The sequence below is a fragment of the Nyctereutes procyonoides genome, unplaced genomic scaffold (genome assembly GCF_905146905.1).
Source record: "Nyctereutes procyonoides isolate TBG_1078 unplaced genomic scaffold, NYPRO_anot_genome, whole genome shotgun sequence".
NCBI classification, from domain to species: Eukaryota; Metazoa; Chordata; class Mammalia; order Carnivora; family Canidae; genus Nyctereutes; species Nyctereutes procyonoides.
In genome coordinates this window covers 7,757,482-7,781,245 of record NW_026575134.1, presented here as the reverse complement: position 1 = coordinate 7,781,245, position 23,764 = coordinate 7,757,482, and the positions used below count along the sequence as shown (strand labels likewise).

Genomic DNA, 23,764 nt, shown 5'->3' with positions numbered 1-23,764 from the left:
TAGGTAATTCTGCTATTTGTCAAATATCCGTGACGTAACAGACACTGGTCTAAGTGCCAGCAATCCGCTCCTTCACCGAGTTCCTGATCTAAAATGGGGTTGGATGATGACATTGGGCTTGCATAGCAGAAATACCTTAATACCGAAGCTGGATTCAAACCCAGTCTATGATTTTAAACACAAAGGAAAACTATCCCAAAACAAACACAGGTGTGTGCATATAGGCTCCCCTACATTTATATTTTAACATTATTGAGGCTCTTAATGGAACCGATGGCATGGCTTTCCAGTTACCTTTTTATTCCAAAGGCACCCCGTCTGAATTTATATTCAAATGGCTCTTATGTGCTGGTAGCACCTCAAGGTGCAAAACATCACTTAGAAAGTATGAGAGAACGTGGGGGCATGCCCTGGGTGTGGGCAAGATGCTCACGGCAGATGCTCACATAAGGAGAGGCAAGAGACAAAAATGACAGGAGGGCGTATACGTATTAGGGCCGTGGTGTTTTCATATTCTATTCCTATTCCGATTGCCCACACGCAAGGGAAAAACAAGCGGAATAGACCTAAGCTTGCCGATAACAACGGGATGTTAAGAAGGGATCTTATAGATCATTTATTCCAACTCTTGTCCCTCTCAGATGAGAACAAGGAGGCCCAGAGAAGTCAGGGAAAGTATTCAAGAATCCAGTGAATTCATGGCAGAGCTGAGAATGGGACTTCGCTGGGGCCTACACTTATTTTGAAAATAACTTATAAACTGGTTTTAAGAAGAGGATCATCAGAAGCCATATGCCAACGGAGTTATATTTGAATTTTCTGAAATTACACTTAGAAACCCAAGAAAACAGCATTATCATGGGCTAATGTAACCAACATTGTTTTCGGGGATGCTCAGAGGTGATTACTGAGCGAAAGTGTAATCCGGTCCTGCTTGTAGGGAGGCCTAATTGTGTTGCACAGGAAGTATTATGGCAGCTGTGTTTCAGCTCATTGGGGGATCTGTTTTCAGAGCCCACTCCAAGGAGAAAGGGCCTCTTCTAGACAAGAGAGGTTAACTCCCACCTTCCCGACAAATCCTCCCTGCCTGAAGAAGAACCTTGATCCCACAGAGTGAATGCATGTAGTTGCCAAAGACTAACGAGGGCCCCTCCCAGAAAGTCTATGGCACACAGTTTATGGCCATCGCCAGGCTCACAAAGATCAGAGACCCGGTTCAAACCAGGCCCAGGAAAAAGAGAAGAGGATCTCGAGGAACCAGAACCACACCGGGCCACACTGTCGGGGGCCTTCCGCAGTTCACGAAGGAAGAGCTTCTGTATATAGAGAGGAATTTATACTGCATCCAATTTTCATCACAGGTTGTATGGTCAATCGGTTCCCGCAAGCTCCTGGGTCTTCAGTTGGGAGGTTCTGAGTCAAAACTACTTCCAGACACAGGATCAAGAAATGCAGGCTCCCAGTTGGGTGCAGCACACCCCACCTGCCTGTGAAGAGTCCAGATGCTCACGCGTAAAAGAATGAATTCATGCAGAACCCATGTTCACTCAATGGGTGAACAGACCAGATCTCTGATAGAATTTTGTTTTACTTTTTTAAAGATTTATTTACTTATTTATTTAAGAGACAGGGAGAGAGACAGAGACAGAGAGAAAGAGCATGGACGGTGGGATTAGCAGTGGAGGGAGAGGGAGAAGCAGACCCCCCCCATTGAGCAGGGACCCTGACACGGGACTCGATCCCAGGACCCCCGAGATCATGACCTGAGCCAAAGGCAGACGCTTAATCGACTAAGCCACCCAGGTGCCCCTAGAATTTTGTTTTTAAGATAGCTAAAGTTTGTTCAATGGTATCACAGCATTTTATGGTTGCCTAAAATGAAGGTATAACTTATTAAACAGACATTTAATCTTTATTAACAGAGGTCTAAAAAACCGTAACTCCTAAATTCGCTAATCGTCCCTCTCTGTCTCGAGTCATAAACCAACACTTCAGAAAATGACATCTGTGCACAAGAAAATAGAATGGCCAGGATTAAGACTATCTGAATAATTTTTATTACTATTGTTCCTTATTTCTACACAGATGGAGGTGCATGTTATGCAAATGATGACGAAATCCCTCCAAAAAGTAAATTTAACTTAAATGGTGCTAATGGGCTCTCTGGCTCCCCGGGCAGGACCACTTCAGTCCCTGAAGATTTAAATCTTCAGTTCAGTGCCCCGCACCACCTCCACGCCCACCGAGCGGAAACCAAGTGACCTGAACCCCAGCGCTGATTCAACAGCAGCTCTGCTGCTGCCCTGGAGCTCCGCGCCACCCTCTCACTAATGAGGCTACCGGTGTCTTTGGGCGTCCACGTTAGGGGCACTTCGGAAGCCCCCTGCCTGGCACAGACCCACGGCAGGTCGAACCGGTGGACTAATCACACAGGCCGGAATCAAATGGGCTGGAAGAATCTGGAAACTTGTGGCTCCCAGGAATGCAATTCATGCAGAAAAGCGTTGTCAGAGCAAGGCCAGGGAACCTCGTGGGAAGAAAGCAAAATAAACAGTTCAACAAAGAAAACAAAGAAGGGCCAATAGCCTTTTCTAAAGCTTGAGTACACTGAGCCTTCAGTGGGGACCTCGGACAAAGGCCTCATCAAAGGACGCCCTTGCAAAGCAAACAGACCAAGAAGGATGTTTCTTTCCGATACACTTGGGGGGGGGGTGCGGGCGGTGGGGAAGGGCCTCCACTTTTCATCCCTTGCAATTCAGCCTCCACCTACCTCCCTCCTCCCAACAAACAGAGAAACACCAGACAACAATAACCCAAATAACTGCCAAGTGCTGTGCCTGCCTGGGTCACAAGATGGGGCAAGGCAGGGAGGCCAACCCAAACTCCATAGGGTGCAACGTATCTCCTGACCGGCCTTCAGGTCACGGGAAGGCCTTCCTGAGGGCACGAGCTGCCAGTGCAGATCCCCGAGGCCTGCGAGCCCCCTTCTAGAGAATGAGCTCGGCCTTGTGAAATGCTCCAGGGCCCCACGCAGGGAACCCCCTCACAGGAGCCCCATGTGACCTGAGCATCCCATCCCGCCTTTTGCAGGACGGTGCAGGACCCCTGCTTCCAGCTCCCAGCCCCGCCGAGCCCAACTTCCACTGGGACGGGGATGTAGACCATCTTGTCTCTCAATATCCACGTTATGACACGTATCGCCGTGTCCTGAAACCCAAAGTGACCAGATTTTGATCATTAAAACAAGATTAAAATACTTCTGACTGACCTTCTCTTCCCCTCTTGGCTATTTCCATTAAGATGGAAGATCATGTGGCATAATCTCGAGGACAAACTGAAACTGCCACACAGAAAATGGACAGAAGTGAGCGCCGTGTGTGTGCATAACACAGTGTACATAGGATAGATTTAGTAAAATAGTGGAGAGACATAGAATACTTACTTTAAATAAACCCAATAAACAGATTCAATAACATAAATAGCATATTCCAATAGCCAGCTGGCTTGCACAATACAAGTTGGAGATGTGCAGATTTCACTTACACCCAGATCTGTGTTGATAAAGCCGCACAGTACTAGAAGTGAATTTTCTCTTGTGATTTCTTTTTTTAAAAATGTTTTTAGATTTTATTTATTTATTCATGAGAGACACACAGAGAGAGAGGCAGAGACACAGGCAGAGGGAGAAGCAGGCTCCTTGCAGGGAGCCCGATGTGGGACTCGAACCCAGGATCCCGGGATCACGACCTGAGTCAAAGGCAGATGCTCAACCACTGAGCCACCCAGGTGCCCCTCTTTTAGATTTTTTTAGTAATATTTTCTTTTCTCTAGCTTACTTCATTATAAGAATACAGTATATAACACATACGACATAAAAAAAAGGTATGTGTTGACTTCATGTTATTGTTAAGGCTTTTGGTCAAAGCAGACTAGTTAGCAATCAGGTTTTTGGGGAGTCAGTAGTTACACGTAGATTTTCAACTATAATGGGTGGGGGGTCTGTGCCCCAACCCCCCAGATTGTTCAAGGGCCAACTGTAATTCTAGCATTAATCTAGTCTATCCCAGGCAAATAGGACATGAGAAACCTTTTAAAATCAGAGCCCCTTTTAAGAAAGAGCTCTGATAGCCTTTGTTACTGACGGGCAATTCTGAATTCGTGTCTGAAAACTTTCACTGGTGTGTGCATCGTTTATGTCGAAAACAATGTAGGCTAGGAATATGGGAATTTAGTTCTGTGGGGGAGCCAGAGACTACTTTGAATAGGGGTAAGAAGCATTTTAGCAAGCCCGGAATGCTTTCTTTGGACTCTGTCTTAAAAATGTAAATCATATTCAAACATCACGGTTTGGTGATTTGTTTTGCAAATGAGGCAGGCCATTTAACTACCAGTGCCTCCCTCCTGCCAGCCCCCCTATAATAGAGATGCTGTTCACTTCTGATGAACTTGGCAATATTTGGATACCATTTGAATGTACTGAGAAGAGGACTGGTGGTGCCTCTGGTTAGTGCCTTTAGCTCATTCCCAGGCAGCAGGAGACACACATTAGCCTCGTGCAGGCCCTGGGGATCCCTTCATGAGCACGGAGTTAACGTGAGTCCTTCAGGCAGAGCTCTGAGTACCTGGGGGTGACGGGGCCCAGGGGGTGATGGGGCCTGGGGAGGATGGGGTCCTTAGGAACAATTCACAGGTAAAACTCGTGACTGGTGCCATAGGGTCCTCAGAGGTGAACCTGTAAAAGAATTCCTCCGATTGTGACTACACAGAAGGTATTTTGCTATTAGAGGGTCAGATTGAGGCTGCACATCCTATTCCCTTTGAGGAGTCCCAACCAAGAACTTGTGAATGAATGTGTAATCTCTCCGAAGCTATATAAGGCAGTTTTAAGTATCTAAAACTTAGAAACATGTGAGATGCCGCATAACCCAGAATGGTAAGTGAGTGGATTTCAGAGAACCTATGGGTTTCGATCACAGACCTTTATCTTTTTTTCTTTCCTGGCAACGCATGCTCGTGCCCTAAAGGCAGTTTCTGCCCCTTCTTACCCTTTTCTCTACCTTCTTTTCTTCCTTTGTGCATGTGGGGAGAGAGAGAGAGGGGAGAGGCAGAGGCGCAGGGTACAGATCCAGCATGCACTTGATGTTAATCACAACACTGGAGTTAAAAACCCATGCACCGTCACCAATTCAGCTAGGTCAGCGCAGGAAGCAGGCACGGGACCGGTAAGCCACAGGACCAACTGGCTCATTTTTACCCAAGTGCAAAAGTCCAGATTTTTCTTTTCAAAGTTCTTTTCCGTACAGCGATCTGATGAATGCACTGCCCAAACTCCCCACTTCAGGATGCAGAGGAGTCTCCACACTTTTCCCTGCTAATTCCTTTTAGAGGGCTCAGTTCCCTAGCATCACCAAAGATGCAAAAATCCAGCCAATCTGTTACTCAGGATTCAGAAAGTTAGCGAGCAGGTTTCTGGAATGGTCCACGACCACTATATTTTTTGATGTATGCATTTCACAGGGCGGGGGTAGGGGGTACCACAGTCACAAAAAGAACTGAATGACAAGCAGCCCTGTGTCGTGGGCCTTTGTTCCTCTGGGGAAAGGTCTGAAATGAACTCAGCATGCTGTGCCACTATAGGAAATGGCATGTCTTTGTTTAGTTGGAAAGAGCGGGTTCTGTTACCTAAGCGAAGCAGAGAGGGCCGCGTAGTGAGACCCACGGGCCCCTTCCATCCGGGTGACCGTCATCACACCGAGCCAACCCCAAGGTGTCTTCCCATTGGGACAAATGCTGTTCAAGTTCAATTTTCTCCAATGCAGATTTCGAAAAATACATAAAACCACGGCAGTAAATTTCTGTTTTCTTTGAAGCCAGGCTTACCATGAGTGGAAGCATTGTACTCCGAGAAAAAAGTCTGTTACAGTCCAGTACCCCCCAGACCCCCGCAACAGGTTTGACAGCAGGCTCTATAGAGCCGGAGGCTTCCGGTTCAGTGACCGTGAATACCTCCAGTCAATATCTGCTCCTGGACCTGACTGCTGAGCGCAGCATAAAGAACACAGGAATTTTATCCAAGAAGCTGCCGCTCAGGCTCTGTGAATATGCACTATAATTAGGGCCTGCTTTCTCTGCAACCGATGACCGAATTCGGTATTGCAGTCGTTAGAAATACTGCAAAACACAAGAACGCGTGATGCCCTCGGAGGAGCACTTGGCTCCGCGTTCATCTCTTCATGCAAAGTGAAGTGTGTGCTGGTGGGTCTGGACTCAGGCTGCCGGCCCCTTAAAGTTTTAAGGTTCAGGAACTGAAACTCACCCACATTTTCAGACTGACACGGGAACTGCGGGTGGAGACGGGCCTAAAGTCGTTCTTGACAATTAGGCAGGCTTCACGGTATTTTTTCAGTTGGTCATGAGAAATGATAACCAAACAGTAAGGGTTATTATCTTTTCTGAACTGGACAGGCTGCGCAATGGAAAATGCTGGGATTAGCCGTCGGAAAGTCTCAAAGTAGAAAATACGGTGAGTGGCATTCGCTTATAAAAAGCAATAAAGAAGGGCGCCTGGGTGGCTCAGCGGTTGAGCATCCGACTTCGGCTCAGGATGTGATCCCAGCGTCCCGGGATTGGGTCCCATGTCGGGCTCCCTGCATGGAGCCTGCTTCTCCCTCGGCCTATGTCTCTGACCCTCTGTCTATGCCTCTCATGAATAAAGAAAGAAATTCATTAAAAAAACCCAAAAACTAAAGAAAGAAAAATAAAACAGAAAAAGGGGACAAAGAGTAGGGCTGGAAAGAGGGTGTTATTTTAGGTTGGGGTTGGCAAAGTTCATCTTTTAAGGCCTCGCGGGCCATATCTGTCTGTCTCATGGCCCAACTCAACCAGGCCCTTGATTGCTAAAGCCGCCTCCGACAACAGTCAATATGGGGTGGCGGTCACTGTGTCCCAAACTTTATTCACAAAAATAGGCTCAGAGGCTGGAGTTTCCCAAACTTCATTAGACAGTCTTCACAGAAGACTTTTCCTGATAAGGAGACATCAGTGCTGAGAAATGTATGAGGTGAGGGTATCCGAGGGAAGAAGGTTCCAGGCAGATACGTGTTATGACCTAGTCCAGCATGACTTACGTTCCACAGAGTATACCACTATCATCACCCATCATTACCTACCCATGCCTTGATACGGTCTCCTTGACCCAACTGTCGAGGGCCACCCAATAGGCTACCAAGTCGACAAACCACAATTTACCAAGCCACTCCCTGTGGTTGGGTGTGTACATTGTCCAGTTGTTTGGTTTCCCAAATTCTACAGCAGCAAACATTAATGTGTATTTAATGTTTTTGGCTATTGATAGGCTTTTTAGGTCGAAAGGCTTTTTATGGCTCTTCATACTGTCATATTTCCTACCTTAGTAATCGGCATAAGACTCTGACAGCCAGTGACGTTGAGAATGTCCTATCTTTGTTACAATGATTTGTGCTCCTCCAGTAAGCGCAGACTAGGCCAGCAAAGTCTCAGTACTGATTTTCACAAGCAGAGGATAAAAGTCAAGTGTGTAAGGGGGGGGGGGGTGTCACATCCAATGCACTATTTACTCCCAAGCTGCGTAACCTCTCTGCATCGAGGCCTCTGCATCTTTAAAATGAGGCTGGTCATATCAACTCCATCACAGCACTGCTCTAAGTTTAACATGGGAAATTATGTAAAGTCTCTAAAATTGTGCTAGCCTATAGCTAAACACTCAAAAATGTCATGTGAGCAGCTATGGTCACTACAGCTGCACACGTTACACTATTTTCTTTTTTTCCCCCCTTACTTTTGAAATTTTGCTCCTTTTTCGGTTTTGCATTTAAGATTGCTAATTTCATTAACTCTATTTCCATATGAAGGGCCTGGGGATCAGTAATAAATGTCACATAAGGTAACTATGGACTTTTTACAACCAGTAACTGATGTAGTATCAGGGAATGCACCTGGCACCGGAAAGCATCCAATATCGCGGTAAGTGCTTCTAATATAATCTTAAGTTTTTACTTATTAAGCTTGTGATTTTGAGTTCTAAGTGTGCTAGCCTTGTTGGTATAAAGGTGACACACTCTAACGACATTAAAGAAACAAAAAAAAAAAAAAAAAAGAAAAGAAAAAGAAAGGTGTTGGCAGCGACCCAGCCTTGGCCCAAGAGAAACAAGCCCTTATTCTTGAAAATAGTATTTAAGTAGGAGCTTCTATGCATACGATGTGGATTGGTCCCGGCAAATGCAGAGAAACACACAGATGGTCTTTGTACTTAAGAAATGTAATTATAGGGGATCCCTGGGTGGGTCAGCGGTTTAGCACCTGCCTTTGGCCCAGGGTGTGATCCTGGAGTCCCGAGATCGAGTCCCACATCGGGCTCCCTACGTGGAGCCTGCTTCTCCCTCTGCCTGTGTCTCTGCCTCTCTCTTTCTCTCTGTGTCTCTTATGAATAAATAAATAAAATCTTAAAAAAAAAAAGAAATGTATACATCTTTTTTTCTTCTTCTTTTTTTTTTTTTTTTTTTTTTTGGCAGGGGGAGGAGTAGGGGAGTGATTCTTACACAATATTAGCTCTAGTTATTTGATGGCATCTGTCACTACGCTACACTTCACCACCAGTCCTAATAATGGTTATGATAGAGCACTGAAGGGAAAAAAGGACCTTCCTTTGTTAACTTTAAATTGTTCTATTCAAATATTCCAAACTGGGCGTGCCCCCAGATACAAATACAAGGTTTTGCTCCATCTCTGCACTTTACTGAAGGGGAAGGAATAGAATGAAACCACTATTATGTGCATGGCCCCATCACAAGGTTTTAATAGGCAGCTAGACTGGAGGCTGCTTTTGAATAACTATTATGTGAGCTCCCGATGGGTACAGTACCTCCTAAAACAAGCAAGGTGCTGAATGCAGGGAGGGTGGGAAGAAACGAGGGAAGGAAACGCAACAGCAGCACTGGCCATCTACGTACCCTTCCTTTGCCTAAGCTTTTACCACAATGACATGTCTTTTCTTGGACCTTTTCTCCCTGGAAAGAAATGTATTTATTCATACTCCAAACCTGCTACTCATCTGCTTGCTATCGTCCCTAAAAGGCCATCGTCATCATGGAGCAAAGCCGTAGGTATTTCCAGGGCCCTCTATTTCACAGCTAGTATGAGTGGTCTGCTGTGCGTGGAGTCCTCTCCCCAGATGCCACTTGCGGTGGGAAGAGCACCTCTTCTTAGGTGGAATAATTCCACGCAGTCGGGCAGCCCCAGATAGAGCCACATGGAGTCAAGCAAGAGAATAAAGAGCTGCCGAATAAACCAGAACACGAGTGCTCATCTCCCCCAAGAGAGGGAAGGTGAAGTGGGTTTTCTGGGGTGAATTAGTGACGTGGATGGTGAAGGGTGACAGCCTCTGTGACTGCGAGCTGGGAGCACAGCCCTGTCCACATCCACGGCTCCAGACAAGGGCAGCTCCTGGCTCAGCTGGCAAGGTTCTTGGGGCTTGAATCACCGCCATGGATTAGTAACTAAGGATCTCACTTTGCAAAATGAATTGCAGAGTTCAGTATGAAGCAAACGGACTCTCTGAAATTCAATTCATATTGGTCCATAAATGAGAACCCTCTCGCTCCAAAAAGCTGTAGGTACAAGACAGACATTTCTTCCAGGGGAAAATTCAGAAGAAATGCAAAATTTAAAACTTTATAATTTGGGTTTCTATGAATAAATACTCTCTGTCTAGTTTTTAAAAGGGACACGCTTACATGAATTTGAACACCATTTTTTTTTTTTTTTTAGAGCTCACACTCAAAATGCTCATACTCAAAAGAGAAAAAAGTACTTTCTTGATGAGGGTGAATGTAGAGTCGCTTGAACATCTAACTGTATTTTGGGAGAGGGGAGCTTAATATTGCAGCTGTCTAAATTCCCAAGTAAAATCCAAAGATGCACACTCATTTTTAGCCTCAAGAGCATCGTGCACCCCCATAGCACACAATGACGCCTCCTGGAGTTATGCAGGCCTGCATGCAGCCCCAAAGAGAACAATGCAAGGCATGCAATACAAGGAGACCAGGAGCGAAAGATCAGCTCCACTCTGGATACACATTCGGGTTCTGCCTTTAATGCTCCAAAAAAAATCTCTGAAATACAATAAAGTGCACTCACTGACATTTTCCCAAAACACTGCACTTTTTGGGGGCACCTGGGTGGCTCAGTGGTTGAGCAACTGCCTTTGGTCGTGATCCCAGAGTCCTGGGATCGAGTCCTACATCACATTCCCCGCGAGGAGCCTGCTTCTCCCTTGGCCTGTGTCTCTGCCTCTCTGTGTCTCTCATGAATAAATAAAGAAAATCTTTTGAAAAATGCACTTTTTTTTTTTTTCCTGGATGGCTTAATAAAACACAGAATCTGTGGTCCAAGCAAACGGTTTGAGAGAGCAAGAGACATTCCGGTGTATGGACTGGGCACAAGTCCTGGTGAAGTCTGTGGAGTGTAGCTCTCAGAGGAAAAGGGGAAATTCTCCACCTTTAGTGTTCCTTAATTTCCAAACTACTTGAATTAAAGGAACATAATGCAGGAGCTATACATTTTCTATGGCAATCTTTAGGTGATGACTCAGGAAAAGGAGATGCCTACGATCCACTGTTCCACCTGTAAGTCCGTGAACCTGAAGTCATGATTTTGAGTTGAGAAAGGAAATACTAATAAATTCTACTGTTATTTCCAGGACACTTAATGTGAGTTTCTATGCTCTGTCTACACTGCGTACCCATGCACTGTGGATGACGCCCTGAGAGGGAGGCAGGGTAAGCTAAAGACACTGCATTTAACAAGCTGGTGCTTTAATGCAAACGGACGCATTTCCGTACATATTTATAAGGCTTGGTGGTTATTATTAGGCTGTAATTGTAGTTGTTCTAACACCTAATAAGCCATGGTTGGAAAAACAAAGGCAGGTTAATTTGTGATTTCCTCTACTCATTCAGAGGCAAATTAAGTGTCAAACAGCTAATACGGAACATATTTCATTTTATGAGATTTTAATTTAATTCTGCACCATATCGTTGATGCCTTAATATAGGGTGGTTTATCTAAAAAGAGGAGCAATTTATAAACCTCTTTCAATAGAATCTTTAATGATAGGATATGATAGCATAATTATCACAGCGCCTGCCATCCTTCTAAACAGAGACCTGCCAGTGCTTCCATCACCAACACAAATCCTGTTTTCAAGAGACTTATAATTTCATTTTTAAAGCTGGCACCAGAAGGACAATTATGTGTACAAAATAATGAGAGTATCCCCCCAAATTTGGTCTTCTTATAATTAAAAATGCTTATTCTAAAAACTCCGTAAGCTCACTTGATCTCATTTTCTAGAAGACAATTACGAGCAAGCAATTTGGAACCCGAGTTCTAGATAAAACCATTTTACTCTTAATGGATGTGCTTTTAAGATTTCAGCAACCAAGTCATACTTGCCCAGATTACTCTCCGATCCTAAAACGATCACAGGTGGCCACTCCTAGCACCTCAGAAGGTGCAAAGGCCTGGAAGTGGGTCGTGACTGAGCGAGGCCCGTGTTTCTCAGGCCCCCGCTACCTCGGATGCTGGCTCCCAGCGTGTTTGGAGCTCTGTGCTCTTGAGAGTGCTCACACGCACATGACATCATTGAACTCCTCCTGCAGTCTGGAGATCCAGGAAGGCCGAAACTGCATTTCCAGGCAGTGAAAGGCAAGGGTAGGTTACCAGAGTTCCCAGGACAGGTGAGTGTGATAAAGCAAGGGTGGGGGGCATTAGCGCTGTCCCGCTCATCCCGCCTCCCAGATGGACAAGCTGAGTGTCCACCAAGCACCTTTTACAGGGTGCCTGGCCGGGTGCTGGGCACTGCCTGCAAACTAGCAGGGGGCAGTGAGCAGGGGCAGGAAATCACCAGAAAGATGATGTACCCCAAAGTAAGGGCAAACGTGGGGCGCTAGAGAGATGGCTTTGGGGGGAGGGATGAGCCTGGAAGGAGGCCTTGAGGATGAGGAGCTGAAGCAGGGGTATGTCACACAGAGGAGGAGGGCCACTGAGGGCAATGCGGAGAGAACATACTGTTCCAAGGGTGCACCAGAGACACATGTGTCCAAGCCTCCCGGGCCAACCACATAAGCTCTCGGGTCTCCACCCAGAGCCCTTCCAGGCCTAGCTGTCCTGGACGGCCACGGACCCACCTTCCCACTGCCCTCTGCACGGGGCAATGACGCCCCCTCTCAGAAGACTCCAGGACCCTCCTCTGGGCCTCGGCATTATCGACTCGCCTCACGTTATGAATTTTGAGAGCTATCCGTTTAGGCAGCTAGGGAACAGTTCAGTCGGTTGTGTGAAAGTACCCTAAGGCTTGGCCAGAAAAGCAGGAAGTCCTAAAACCTATAAAAACCCCAGCTCAGCAGTCATACCTGAAATGCAACCCCCAACTCCCAGGACTTTCCAAACCCGACCTGCCTCAAGCCTGTGGTGTTTTTGTCACAGGCGAGCTAATCCTGAAGGGACAGTGACCAGGGCCCCGACCGCAAGGTATGGGCCACATGAGCACTTGCTGTTGCTGCATTCTGGCAAAGGACCAAGACGTGGGATTTTTATTGGTAGAGTCACATTTGAATTATTTAATAACAAGGCAAGCGATAATGAATCCATAGGAACTAGCTCATTCCATCATATAACCTCAATCCGGGGGGAAGTTTCTCTATAGCAGTCTTTTTGAAAGAGTAAAGCATTCTGAAATTCCACAGGAAATCTGATATAAATTACCGCATCACAGAGACTGGAGTGTGAGAGGGATGAGCCATGTGCATCTCCAAGGCGGGCCTGGCCCTTGCTGACTCTGTACCCCATGGGGCAGAGCCTCGTCGAGGGCCTCTGAGGTCCCATCTGCCCCGCAAAGCCTCCATACCACAGGACGAATTACATGGCAGGTTTCGGCCTGAATTTGGAATTTCCTTCTCTTTCCGTATAGGGGTTTTTAATTGGCCTCATGGTTTTATTTGAGTATATTTTTAGCAGGCTTCAGAACCCTGTAAATACTTACTTGTGTTTCAACAAAAAAAAAAAGTCAAAGAATAAGTCACAAGTTTCTGTATTCTCTCTCTATAAATACCCACTTCTCCTTTAATGCTTATGGAAGTCTGCAACACAGATTTATTACTTACCTCCAGGCAAATCTGCTCTGAAATTACAATTCAATAATGGGGGATGGATCCAAAAAACTGTTGGTAAAATATTATATGTGTACTTGGGCATGTAGTTACGGCTGTTAATATCAATTAATTCTGTTCACAGAGGAGGACTTGTTTTAAAACAACTTCATTTTTCTTTGGCACATACGTAATTACACAGCTTAACTAATGGCCATGGAGACGCAATCCACCATCTAAATAACCAGCATTATTCTTCAAAGTATTATTTGTGTTTTTCTAACTTTACTGTCTCAGAATGAAGGGTGATTACCAGATCTGACTAAATGTATACATCAAGGGCCCTTGAATGAAGGGGTGGCCCCTCCCAGGCGCTGGCATCAGTAATTATAGTATCCGACAGTTTTCCGGACATCGCAACAAAAGAATGCCACCTTCGCGTGGAAATCCACTGTTCTTTCTACCCCCAACCTGGGTGAGATACTATTTATTTCCACAAAGTGTTCTTCTGCTTCCTGTCCTAACGGATGTGATCACCATCATTCCTTCCCTTTATCTTTGTGTAAATCATGTGCTCGGTCACATGCGCCATCCCGTTTGGGAGACCTCCCCATCAATCAAGTCACTGTCGCTCTACACACCGTGGGGGCCCTGAAAATTCACCATAAAAATTTCATGACAATTCATGGCGACCGCTGGGACGGGACTTCCAGGGAACAGAAACGTTAGCATGAAAAACTTCAAACCCAACCTCTCCCACACACCTATTCCGAGTGGTAACTTCCCACTTAGACCTCTACCTTTTTAATTTAGTATTTACGGCCCACAGAACACACGTCAGCACCATATACAGTGAATACTTGCCAGCCACCTAGTGTGACAGGCATTCTTCAGGAAGCGACGGGGATTTGCTTCAGTGAGTCCAGGAACAGATAGGCTTGCCATATTTCAAAAGTAAATCTTACACTTGTATCACATCTTCAAAGCCCAGGAGCCGCACCGTTCACCAAAAGTCGTGAGACAGTGAAAGCTCGTGTTCTGTTCTGCTTCGTTAGTGGGTAAAGTGTGACTACTTACACATGCAATGGAGGAATCGGAGACGGGTCATAATGGTAACGCCCCTCATGATGTCTTGCATCGATTGGTACAGGAGGGTGGAATGCAGGAAAGAGATGAGAAGGGTCTGAAACAGAAAGAAAATCCAGCATGTATAAAAGAAACGCTCTGCAACAGGACCCCAACCCATGACACCACGCCGCCATACTTCCTTCGCAACGTAGGCCAAGCCCACGTTGAAGAACCTGGGGAAGCGGTCTTTCGAGTTCATTCGGAGGTACGGGGGTCCTGGAGAAGTATGAGCAAGCACCTAGCACCTGCCCCAAGGGCTGCAGCTACAACCCCCAAGAAAAAGCAAGAAAAGGAGAATAACAGGTGTCCTGTCCTGAAGGGAAGGCCTGAAGGGAGCCGCAAAACCCGAAGGACCAGATCTGAGGACACAGAGTTCTTTTCAATTGTACTGCCAGGTGAAATTTAGACAAAGACGTAATATAAATACTAGTTTCATCTCTCTCCCATCCTTGATGCTTTTTAAAGGAAGGAGTCTTTTCTAAAGCCCCAGCCAGAAAAAAATAAAAAATAAAAAAGTCCCTGCTACAATCCATGGGTCTATATACATGTACGTACACACTTACGTGCATATGTATGGAACACGCGCACACACACACGATTTTAAAATTTATTTTTTGTTATTTTTTATTACTTATTTTACACACAGAGAGAGGCGGAAACACAGGCAGAAGGAGAAGCGGGCTCCATGCAGGGAGCCTGATGCAGGACTCGATTCCAGGACCCTGGGATCACGCACTGAACCGAAGGCAGACACTCAACCACTGAGCCACCCAGGGGTCCCACGGTTTTAGAATTTAAATGCACGCTCCCCTCCTCCCTGTCAGGAGGGTCAGGACTCCACTGTCCTGTCACAAGGAAAGGGCAGCAGATCTGTAGGTCAGCTGAAGAGATGCGCCAGGGCCTGGCTGGAAGAGGTGAGCGGACCCTGTCACACGGACAGGGAGGCTGGGAGCAAAGGAAGGAATGCCGGCCCTGCAGCCCTGACCCTCTCCTTGGACCCAGACCAGCCCCCCTCTGTTCTGGCTCAGGCTGCTGTCAGCGTTTCCGGGGTTCCTGTGGGTGCGCGGACCTCCGAGAGCTCCTCCACTCCCATTTAGTACAGTAACTTAAGCAGACTGCCTCTGAAAAATCTGAACATAAACTTTTTTTTTTTTTCTAAATAGTGATTCACTGCAAAACCCAAAGAGAATTTTGCCAGATTTTTCTCATCAGAAGCATGGCTGATACTCAAGTTTCCCCCAAGTTCCAAGAAGCAAGGTGATGGAGCGACGCTGTGTCTCCAAGGCCATGAGCCTCGCGCCAAAGCCTCTCATCAAATATTACCTTCCCACACACTTGTCCTGGCACCTGCGGGAGAACAGCTATCGCCCCAAAACATTCCCGGGGACTGATGCACGCACCAACGGTGCCTCGGCAGGGCTTCCAGCATTTTCCCAAAGTCTGAAGGAAATGCATGAATAAATTAAAATCGAAAAAAAAAATTATGAAACCTTACGACCCTTGTCTGAACTTTGCCCTTGCTGCCTTCCTTTGAGAATCTACCAGTAAGGTTATGAGAAGAAGAAAAAAAATAAGAGTGAAAAACTATGGACGCAGTGTTGGGAGAACCAAGGAGGTGCCCAAAGCTACGCTCCATCAGATGTAGAAGGTTTCTTGGAAAACCGCTGGGACTGAGAGAGGATGTGATGTTTGCCTCACAGGCTTGCTGACTGCATGCAATGTCTACCATAAGGTAAAGGTGGGAGTCAGCGCAGTGGTGCCGCGCTGCTGTCTCCGTGCTGTCACCCAGTCGAGGCACGCTGGACACTGAGCAGGTGAGGGATTTCCAACTCCCTGATGGCTTACCACACTATACGCTGTATAAATTCCACGCGAAAAAAATCAATCATATTTTAAGTGCACTGCTTAGGACTTAACTATGAAAGGAGGATGGAGTTACTCTTTTGTCACCAAAGCTCCGTGGCTGGCGTGCTGACGTTGAAAGCGTATCCAGCGCTGCTGTCAAACCCGGTGAGCCACGCAGAGCCAAAATGTCCAATTCTGCTTACACATTAAATATTTTTTTAAATATTTTATTTATTCAGGAGAGACACAGAGACACAGAGAGAGGCAGAGACATAGGCAGAGGGAGATCTCAGGACCCCGGGATCACGCCTTGAGCCACCCAGGTGTCCCTCGCTTAATCATTTCCAATGCAAATTATTCATACTTCTTAAAACAACATACAACGGAGTGGAGCCACCTTTTTCAGTAGTTTGGGAGTCTGACACACATTCAGTAAATATTTCCTGATTTTAAATTTTGAAACAGGCCCACATGTGTCAGGTTTGAGTCCAGGGTGAGGCAGACGGCCGCCAGACTCAGGGGTGGTTCTTCTTTCTCTTCTCCTTTCGGTGGTTGGTGCTCATGCGAACACACGTGCGTGCCTCCAGCAGACTTCAAACCTTCAAACTCAGCTCACATCACCTGCATGCACTTGGAAATCGGAAAAGTAGGGCCACTAACACCGTGTTCTGGTCAAGCGTTCATGAAACCTGACCCTCCTCCTGAAGGCTCGTCCCACACATTTTCCAGGGACATTGTGACAAGTATGTCAGAGTTGGAGGATCTTTTCACTTCTTTCCTCCTTGGCTCTTGGCTGTGGTCTGTGTGATTAAATTCTCTCCACCAGATAAGTGGGTGTCAATTGTATCTGATTTTCTCTATGTGGGTTCAGTGATGAATTACGACAAGGCCCCAAATCCACATTTTTCATATACACAGGGCTCAAAGTGTGTGAATTTATTCCACACTGAGTATCGGCCTCATGCGTCCAGGAAGTTAAGACTCCTTATCGCTTGACTTTGGATAATGAGCTTGAGCTGATTACAGGCGAAGACCAACCTGTTGATCCTATAAAATCAAGAGTACACCCGAGCTGCATAAAAATTTCCTCCCCAAGGAAATCGATAGGGCTGTCATGGATATTTAAAAGGCACCGCCACCTTTTCGTTTTAACCAGAACGTATTTCGACAGGACTTTAATTCCCTCCTGCTCTTTCCCTCTCTCCTTTCAGAATGAAAAGAGAAGATGGCCAGGTGCTGCAAAACGATGTGAGAAGAAACTGGAAGACACAATCACTGAGGCGTCAGTAGTCCTCTCCCGCTGCTGAGTCCGGGGTTTTGTGAGCGTCGAAGCTCATTCCGATGGACAGTGTGTGTTCCTTTAGGGCCCTAAGGACACTCGTGGATTCTGCGTTCTGGAATTAGGGTAAATAAAGAACAAAAAGGGATGGATCTGATCTGAGCACACATCTGGTCTTGGTTTAATAAGTATTTTACCATTTTGATTTGCTTCCCTCTTGATGTAGTCTAAAACCACTCATCGTGGACTGATGAAGTCTGTGCAAACCACCACTCCTGGGGCATCGGCTACGAGTGGAGTGGAGACGGCACCTCGCTGCCTTCTGGGACAAACGCAACGGGACACTCCTCTCCCCATTCAAGACACGCTTGAAGACGGCGTAAATGAAGACTAAAAAGAGTATATGATCCTGTCCTACCGTGTCTGTGGCATCCCATGACATGGAGCCTCGCTGATCCTGTCCTACCGTGTCTGTGGCATCCCATGACATGGAGCCTCGCTGATCCTGTCCTACCGTGTTGTGGCATCCCATGACATGGAGCCTCGCTGATCCTGTCCTACCGTGTCTGTGGCATCCCATGACATGGAGCCTCGCTGATCCTGTCCTACCGTGTCTGTGGCGTCCCACGACATGGAGCCTCCCTGATCCTGTCCTACCATGTCTGCATCCCATGATGTGGAGCCTCGCTGATCCTGTCCTACCGTGTCTGTGGCATCCCACGACATGGAGCCTCCCTGATCCTGTCCTACCGTGTCTGTGGCATCCCACGACATGGAGCCTCGCTGATCCTGTCCTACCGTGTCTGTGGCATCCCATGACATGGAGCCTCGCTGATCCTGTCCTACCGTGTCTGTGGCATCCCACGACATGGAGCCTCGCTGATCCTGTCCTACCGTGTCTGTGGCATCCCATGACATGGAGCCTCCCTGATCCTGTCCTACCATGTCTGCATCCCATGACATGGAGCCTCCCTGATCCTGTCCTACCATGTCTGCATCCCATGATGTGGAGCCTCGCTGATCCTGTCCTACTGGGTCTGTGGCATCCCACGACATGGAGCATCCTGTCTGCATCCTGTCCTACCATGTCTGCATCCCACGACACGGAGCATCACAACATTTTCTCAAAGATTTAAAAGAAAGAAAGAAAGAAAGAAGAAAGAAAGAAAGAAAGAAAGAAAGAAAGAAAGAAAGAAAGAAAGAAAGAAAGAGAGAAAGAAAAAGGAAGAACCCCCCCCCCCCCCGCGCTGGGTGCTTTCGTGGCCTCTGGCCCGTCGCCTGCACGGCAGGCTGGGCAGCCGCGACGCCGCCCAGGACACGCCGGCCCGAGAGCAGGCGCGGGTCCCCGCCGCCACCGCGTCCTCCTCCCCGCAGGTCCCGGGGCGCCGTTCGTCCCCGCGGCCCTTGACAAAACCCCGCGTGATGACTTCTCCAAAGTCGGGCGAAAACTGCTGAAGCAGAAGCAAGTGCCAGGAACCCGGGCTCCTCCTATTTATCAGACGATTTCCTGACTGATGGCTCCCCAAGCCGGCCGCTAAGTGCTGTGTACTCTACTGTCAGCAAACTAACGGGCCAAACGGAAGACAGGGAGACTAATGCGCGGGACGCGGGAATCAATTCCGCGAGGGAATTACAATCCTCCCAGGTGCAGGGGCGGGGAGCCGCGGAGCAGCGGGCCGGTGGGCTGCACGGGCTTCGGGCTGCAAAGATGATTTACTGCGCGCTCGCCGGAGGCCTATTAGGCCAAATTCCCCTTCTACGAAACCGAGATGTGAGGAGCGCGTATTATCCGAGGCTTCGGTGGAATAGTCTCTAAACCCCATACATATGTAATTGGCTCGACACGTGTTTAAGTGGAAACGCACAGTAAAAAATATTTGTGCTGGGCGCAGTTGTCAGTATTCGATTTCACGCTGGCTGTCATCACGCTCCGCGGTAAGGGTCTCGTTAGGAACGAGAGGCACTGATTTCCAGGTCCCTTCGCCACAGGCCCGGGTTGCTCCTAAGACCCGTAGCCAGAGAGGCACCTGGACACTTCTCTTCCGTTGCTGCCTGGGCCCCCGGAATGGTTTCAGCGTGCTCAGGCTAGGAGAGCTCTTAGATGCCATTCTGGAAAACTGCCTTCTAAAGTTTGAGATTTCCATAGGAACATTGCAGACTGACAAAGAAAGGTCAAAGTTGGCTCCCCCAGTGCCCTAGAGGAGTACAAATTCACAGAGGGGGCTTGAGTGGCCCAAAGCACCCAGGAAACCACACACGCATGCGGCCCACCACTGCCCACGGTCTCCTGGCTTAGCTAAATACTCCAGTCGTCTGCACGCTGACTCTGGAAGTTATTCGAGACCAGAACTAGGGATGATTTTTCCTGTCATTAGGGTAAACCCTGCCCGTAGGAATGTCCAGTCCCCTGAAGTTCACTCAATCGTCTGTCGTCAGCAGAATCAGCACTAAAATCCCATGTGGCCAACGGCCACTGTGCCAGAACCAAAATCATCACCCGGTGACTATCAGATGAGAGGTCTCGAGCCGCTGAAAGGGGGAGAGAGAGAAACCCTTTCCCCTCCAGTGAGGTGCTGAGGAGCCACTGGGGTCCTGTCTCTGCATCGTCCGCCCTGGGCATCTCCAGTCATCACTTCCGTGCCTGCGAGACCTTTGCCAGGGCTCCCTGGCCTAGAGGAGACCTCACCAGTTGGCCTCCCGGAACACCCAGGCTGGCTCCCTCACACACACATTCCTGCCCATGGGCAGGAGCACGGCCCCACAAGGGAGGCCATCTGGCCGCTCTGAGGACACGCCAGTGACGCCTGACCAGGAATGTCTAGAACAAGACCGTCCGTGGCCCTCCTGATGTGCTACGAATGGAAGCAGAAGAGTGGCGCCCCACCCGGACCAGCTGTGGCCTGGCTGCACACCCAGTGGGCTCACCCCACGGAGCGCCCCATGGAGCATGAGGAACCTTCTTTGTGGTCTCACACGCGTGTGGTCTAGAATTGGAAACATCTCCAGTCTCGTTAGCATGTGTAGACCCTCTGCAGTGTGGTGCAAGTTTTAAAAAACTGCTTCTAAAACACTCTAGAAATCTATACATGTCTAGAAACCTATAGATTAAAAAAAAACCACGAAAACACAAAAAGATGTATTATTTTGTCACTGTATACCATGGCGGGGGCCGTTTTTACTTGGAAAGAAAATGCTACGGGAGGCGTCCGCAAACTGCTTCACGTGGGCCAGTTTTTGTAAATAAAGTTTTATTAAAATACAGATGCACTCTTTTGCTCACAAAACTGCTCGCGTCTGCTTTCACATGATAATGGCAGGGTTAACTAGTTATGACAGAGAACACATGGCCCACAAAGCGTGACACATTTACTATCTAGCCTTTTACGGAAAACCGTTCGACGAACCCTGTCCTAGAGTACCACAATCAAGTAATTTTCTGTAATTCTTACCTTTCAGAAAAACCACCCACCAAATTTTTCTTTCCCATCCGGAGTGATTTTTGAGTAAAAGCACTGCATATGCAAAGTACCTAGATGCCGGTCGGCGTTACTTAAAAATATCCGTATAGTAGAGGTATCCGTACTAATATATTATTCTGAAAAGGGATACGCATCCTGTGATTTTTAGCAAAACCTATCCTAAACACATTCTAAGATAAGCATACTGATGGAGGAAATGGACTATAAATTTAGCAAAATAATGGCAATAATCATTTAACACTTGCAAATTTAAGTTTCCTTATAAATTAACTAAAATATACACAAAGCTTCACAGAAAGCTTAATTAACAACAAAAACTATGCTATTCCTAAAACCCAATAAATTTTTTATCTGGCAACTATCCAACATTCCTGAACCCTCTTGTATAAATTTCCGTGGGCATTCCCCACTACTCAAATAGCAATCTTTCTATCATTACTTCTGCGTAGCACAGAGGCGTATTAAATTAATTAACATTTTAGATCTAAGTGCTACCCGGCACTACACTCTGATCACACTCTAATCCATCCACGTCATGCTTCTTAACAAACATAATTACGTATTTCCACAAGAGAACGACAGATAGTCCTCCGCCTTTAGCACCTCGAATGTGTCCTGGGTAGTGAACAAACACTTGACCTCTCCTCTTTTTGGTTCCTTCTAACTTCCTTCATCAGCGAGCCTTTGTACATTTCTTAGCTAAAAGTCTCATCCACTAGCTTCCCAATGGTGGAAACAGACCACATCTACCTACTGGCCAACCCAAGGGAATCCTTCCATCCAGTTTCTGGAATGTCTCTTGCCTATGATCCCTTATATGTGCATCCATGACATTTTTGTTGTTTCTAGCTTTCCTGCCAGGATAGGAGAGAAAAAAATAGAGGAAAAGGAAGCACGGAGAAATAAGAGAAGGTTCACGGCCATTATACCTAAACCGCCAAATTCTCTGGGGGAAATCACATGACAACATACCAGGAATCACTACCTCTAAAAGGGGCGAATCACTTACTTTGAAATAGACTAATGGTGCATTTCCAGTGACAATAAGCAAGCTTGGAAATTAAAAGATGGGAACTGATTACTAATCACAAAGTCATAGATCAGTGACCGTTTTTTGGTACAGCATGATTCAAAAGCCAAATGCATAGCTCCAAAAATACGCGGTAGGATTCCTAATGCTGATAAAATGAAAGCAGAGAATGAAATGTTTGCAGGAAAAGTGTCTGGTATCTCAGATCTAACTACAGAGGCCTTGGAGACACAATGGACTCAGAAGTCGCCTGGTTTAGTGAGTAAGCCAACAGTTCATCCACAAAGGTAAGGTCTAGAAGTTGTATCCTATCCAAAATAAATTTACTCAAAAAAACAGCTCCCAAACACAATTTCAGTGTTGCGAAATTAGCAGAAGCAGGTAGTGAAATGTCATGGCAAAAGAATACGATACTTTATATTTTACAAAACTCATCCACATTTCCTCACGGGATGCTCTTGGCAACCCCCAGACTCATTTCCAAAGCTTTATTTATTAGTATTATTCCCCCGAGTCCTGTTTCTCTCTATTTCCTATTGTCATGACAATCTTGAGAGTCAAGAAGGGCAACTTCCACGATCTGCTCAGAAAACGAGGTGACCTACACAAAGCTGCGGAAAACTAAGGCCTTGTGACCCAAGTCCGTGCTCTTTGTATTTCGGGCAGAGCACGCTGGAGGAGGCAGGATTCCAGGCACCGTGAAGCCCCTGCCGGGGGCTCAATCCGAAGCGGGAGGCACGAGGAGCTCGCAGGCACACAAACCCAGACCCACCGGGACGGAGCCCCACAGGGCTGACGCTCGGAGCATCTGGCCGGAGAAGGAGGCCACTCCTCCGAGAGAGCCACTCATCCAAGTCCACTGGAGCAATATTTTGATGGCAATGGAAACCCAGCAGTGACCTCAGGGCGTGCTGGCTGGTTTTTGCAGCCAATGAGAAATAAATGAGGCACGCATTCACTCGGTTTAACATCAGACAAGAAACTGGTGAACAGTAGATTTTTGAGCCCTGCGTCGGGCTCCATAATCGGCTGGGAGTCTGCTTGGGATTCTGTCTCCCCCTCTGCACCTCCCACCCACCACATGCGTGTGCGCCCACTCTTTCTCTTTCTAAAATAAATAAATAAATCTTTAATAAAAAAGAGAGTTTTTTTTTTATTCTCCCCTCTTTAAACTCCACTACCCACCCCATTTCTAGTTCTCATCCATCAGTAATGAATGGTCTTTCAAGGTTTACCTCATTAACAGTAATTAACAGTACTAATAGAAACAGTCCAAAGTAGAAGCAAAATTCACTGAATAATACATGTCAGGTACTGTACTCTTTTTTTTTTTTAAGAAACATTTTCTTTTTTATAAGATTTTATGTATGTCATGAAAGACACAGAAGAGACACACACACACACACACACACACACACACACAGGCAGAGGGAGAAGCAGGCTCCACGCAGGGAGCCCGTTGGGGGACTTGATCCCAGAACCTGGGATCACGACCTGAGTCAAAGACAGATGCTCAACCGCTGAGCCACCCAGGCGTCCCTGTACTAAGTTTTAAACTCATGGTCTCAGGCAGCCCTGGTGGCGCAGTGGTTTAGCGCCGCCTGCAGCCCAGGGCGTGATCCTGGAGCCCCTGGATTGAGTTCCACGTCGCCTCTCTGCAGGGAGCCTGCTTCTCCCTCTGCCTGTGTCTCTGCCTCTCTCTCTCAATCTGTGTCTATGAATAAATAAATAAAATCTTAAAAAAAAAAAAAAGGTAAACTCATGGTCTCACTTATGTCTCCGTATGACCCTGGGCGCAGGTATGATGAGTATGGCCATC

General features: G+C 47.0%; 1 protein-coding gene across 2 annotated transcripts in view; it reads right to left on the bottom strand.

Annotated features, from left to right (window-relative positions):
* GLI3 (GLI family zinc finger 3) overlaps positions 1-23,764 on the bottom strand; it is a 269,486-nt gene that overhangs the window by 99,644 nt on the left and 146,078 nt on the right. For both annotated transcript variants that reach the window (XM_055301317.1, XM_055301318.1), the window contains exon 4: positions 14,262-14,367. In XM_055301317.1, the coding sequence (XP_055157292.1) occupies positions 14,262-14,367 (106 nt within the window). The remainder of the gene's footprint in view (positions 1-14,261; positions 14,368-23,764) is intronic.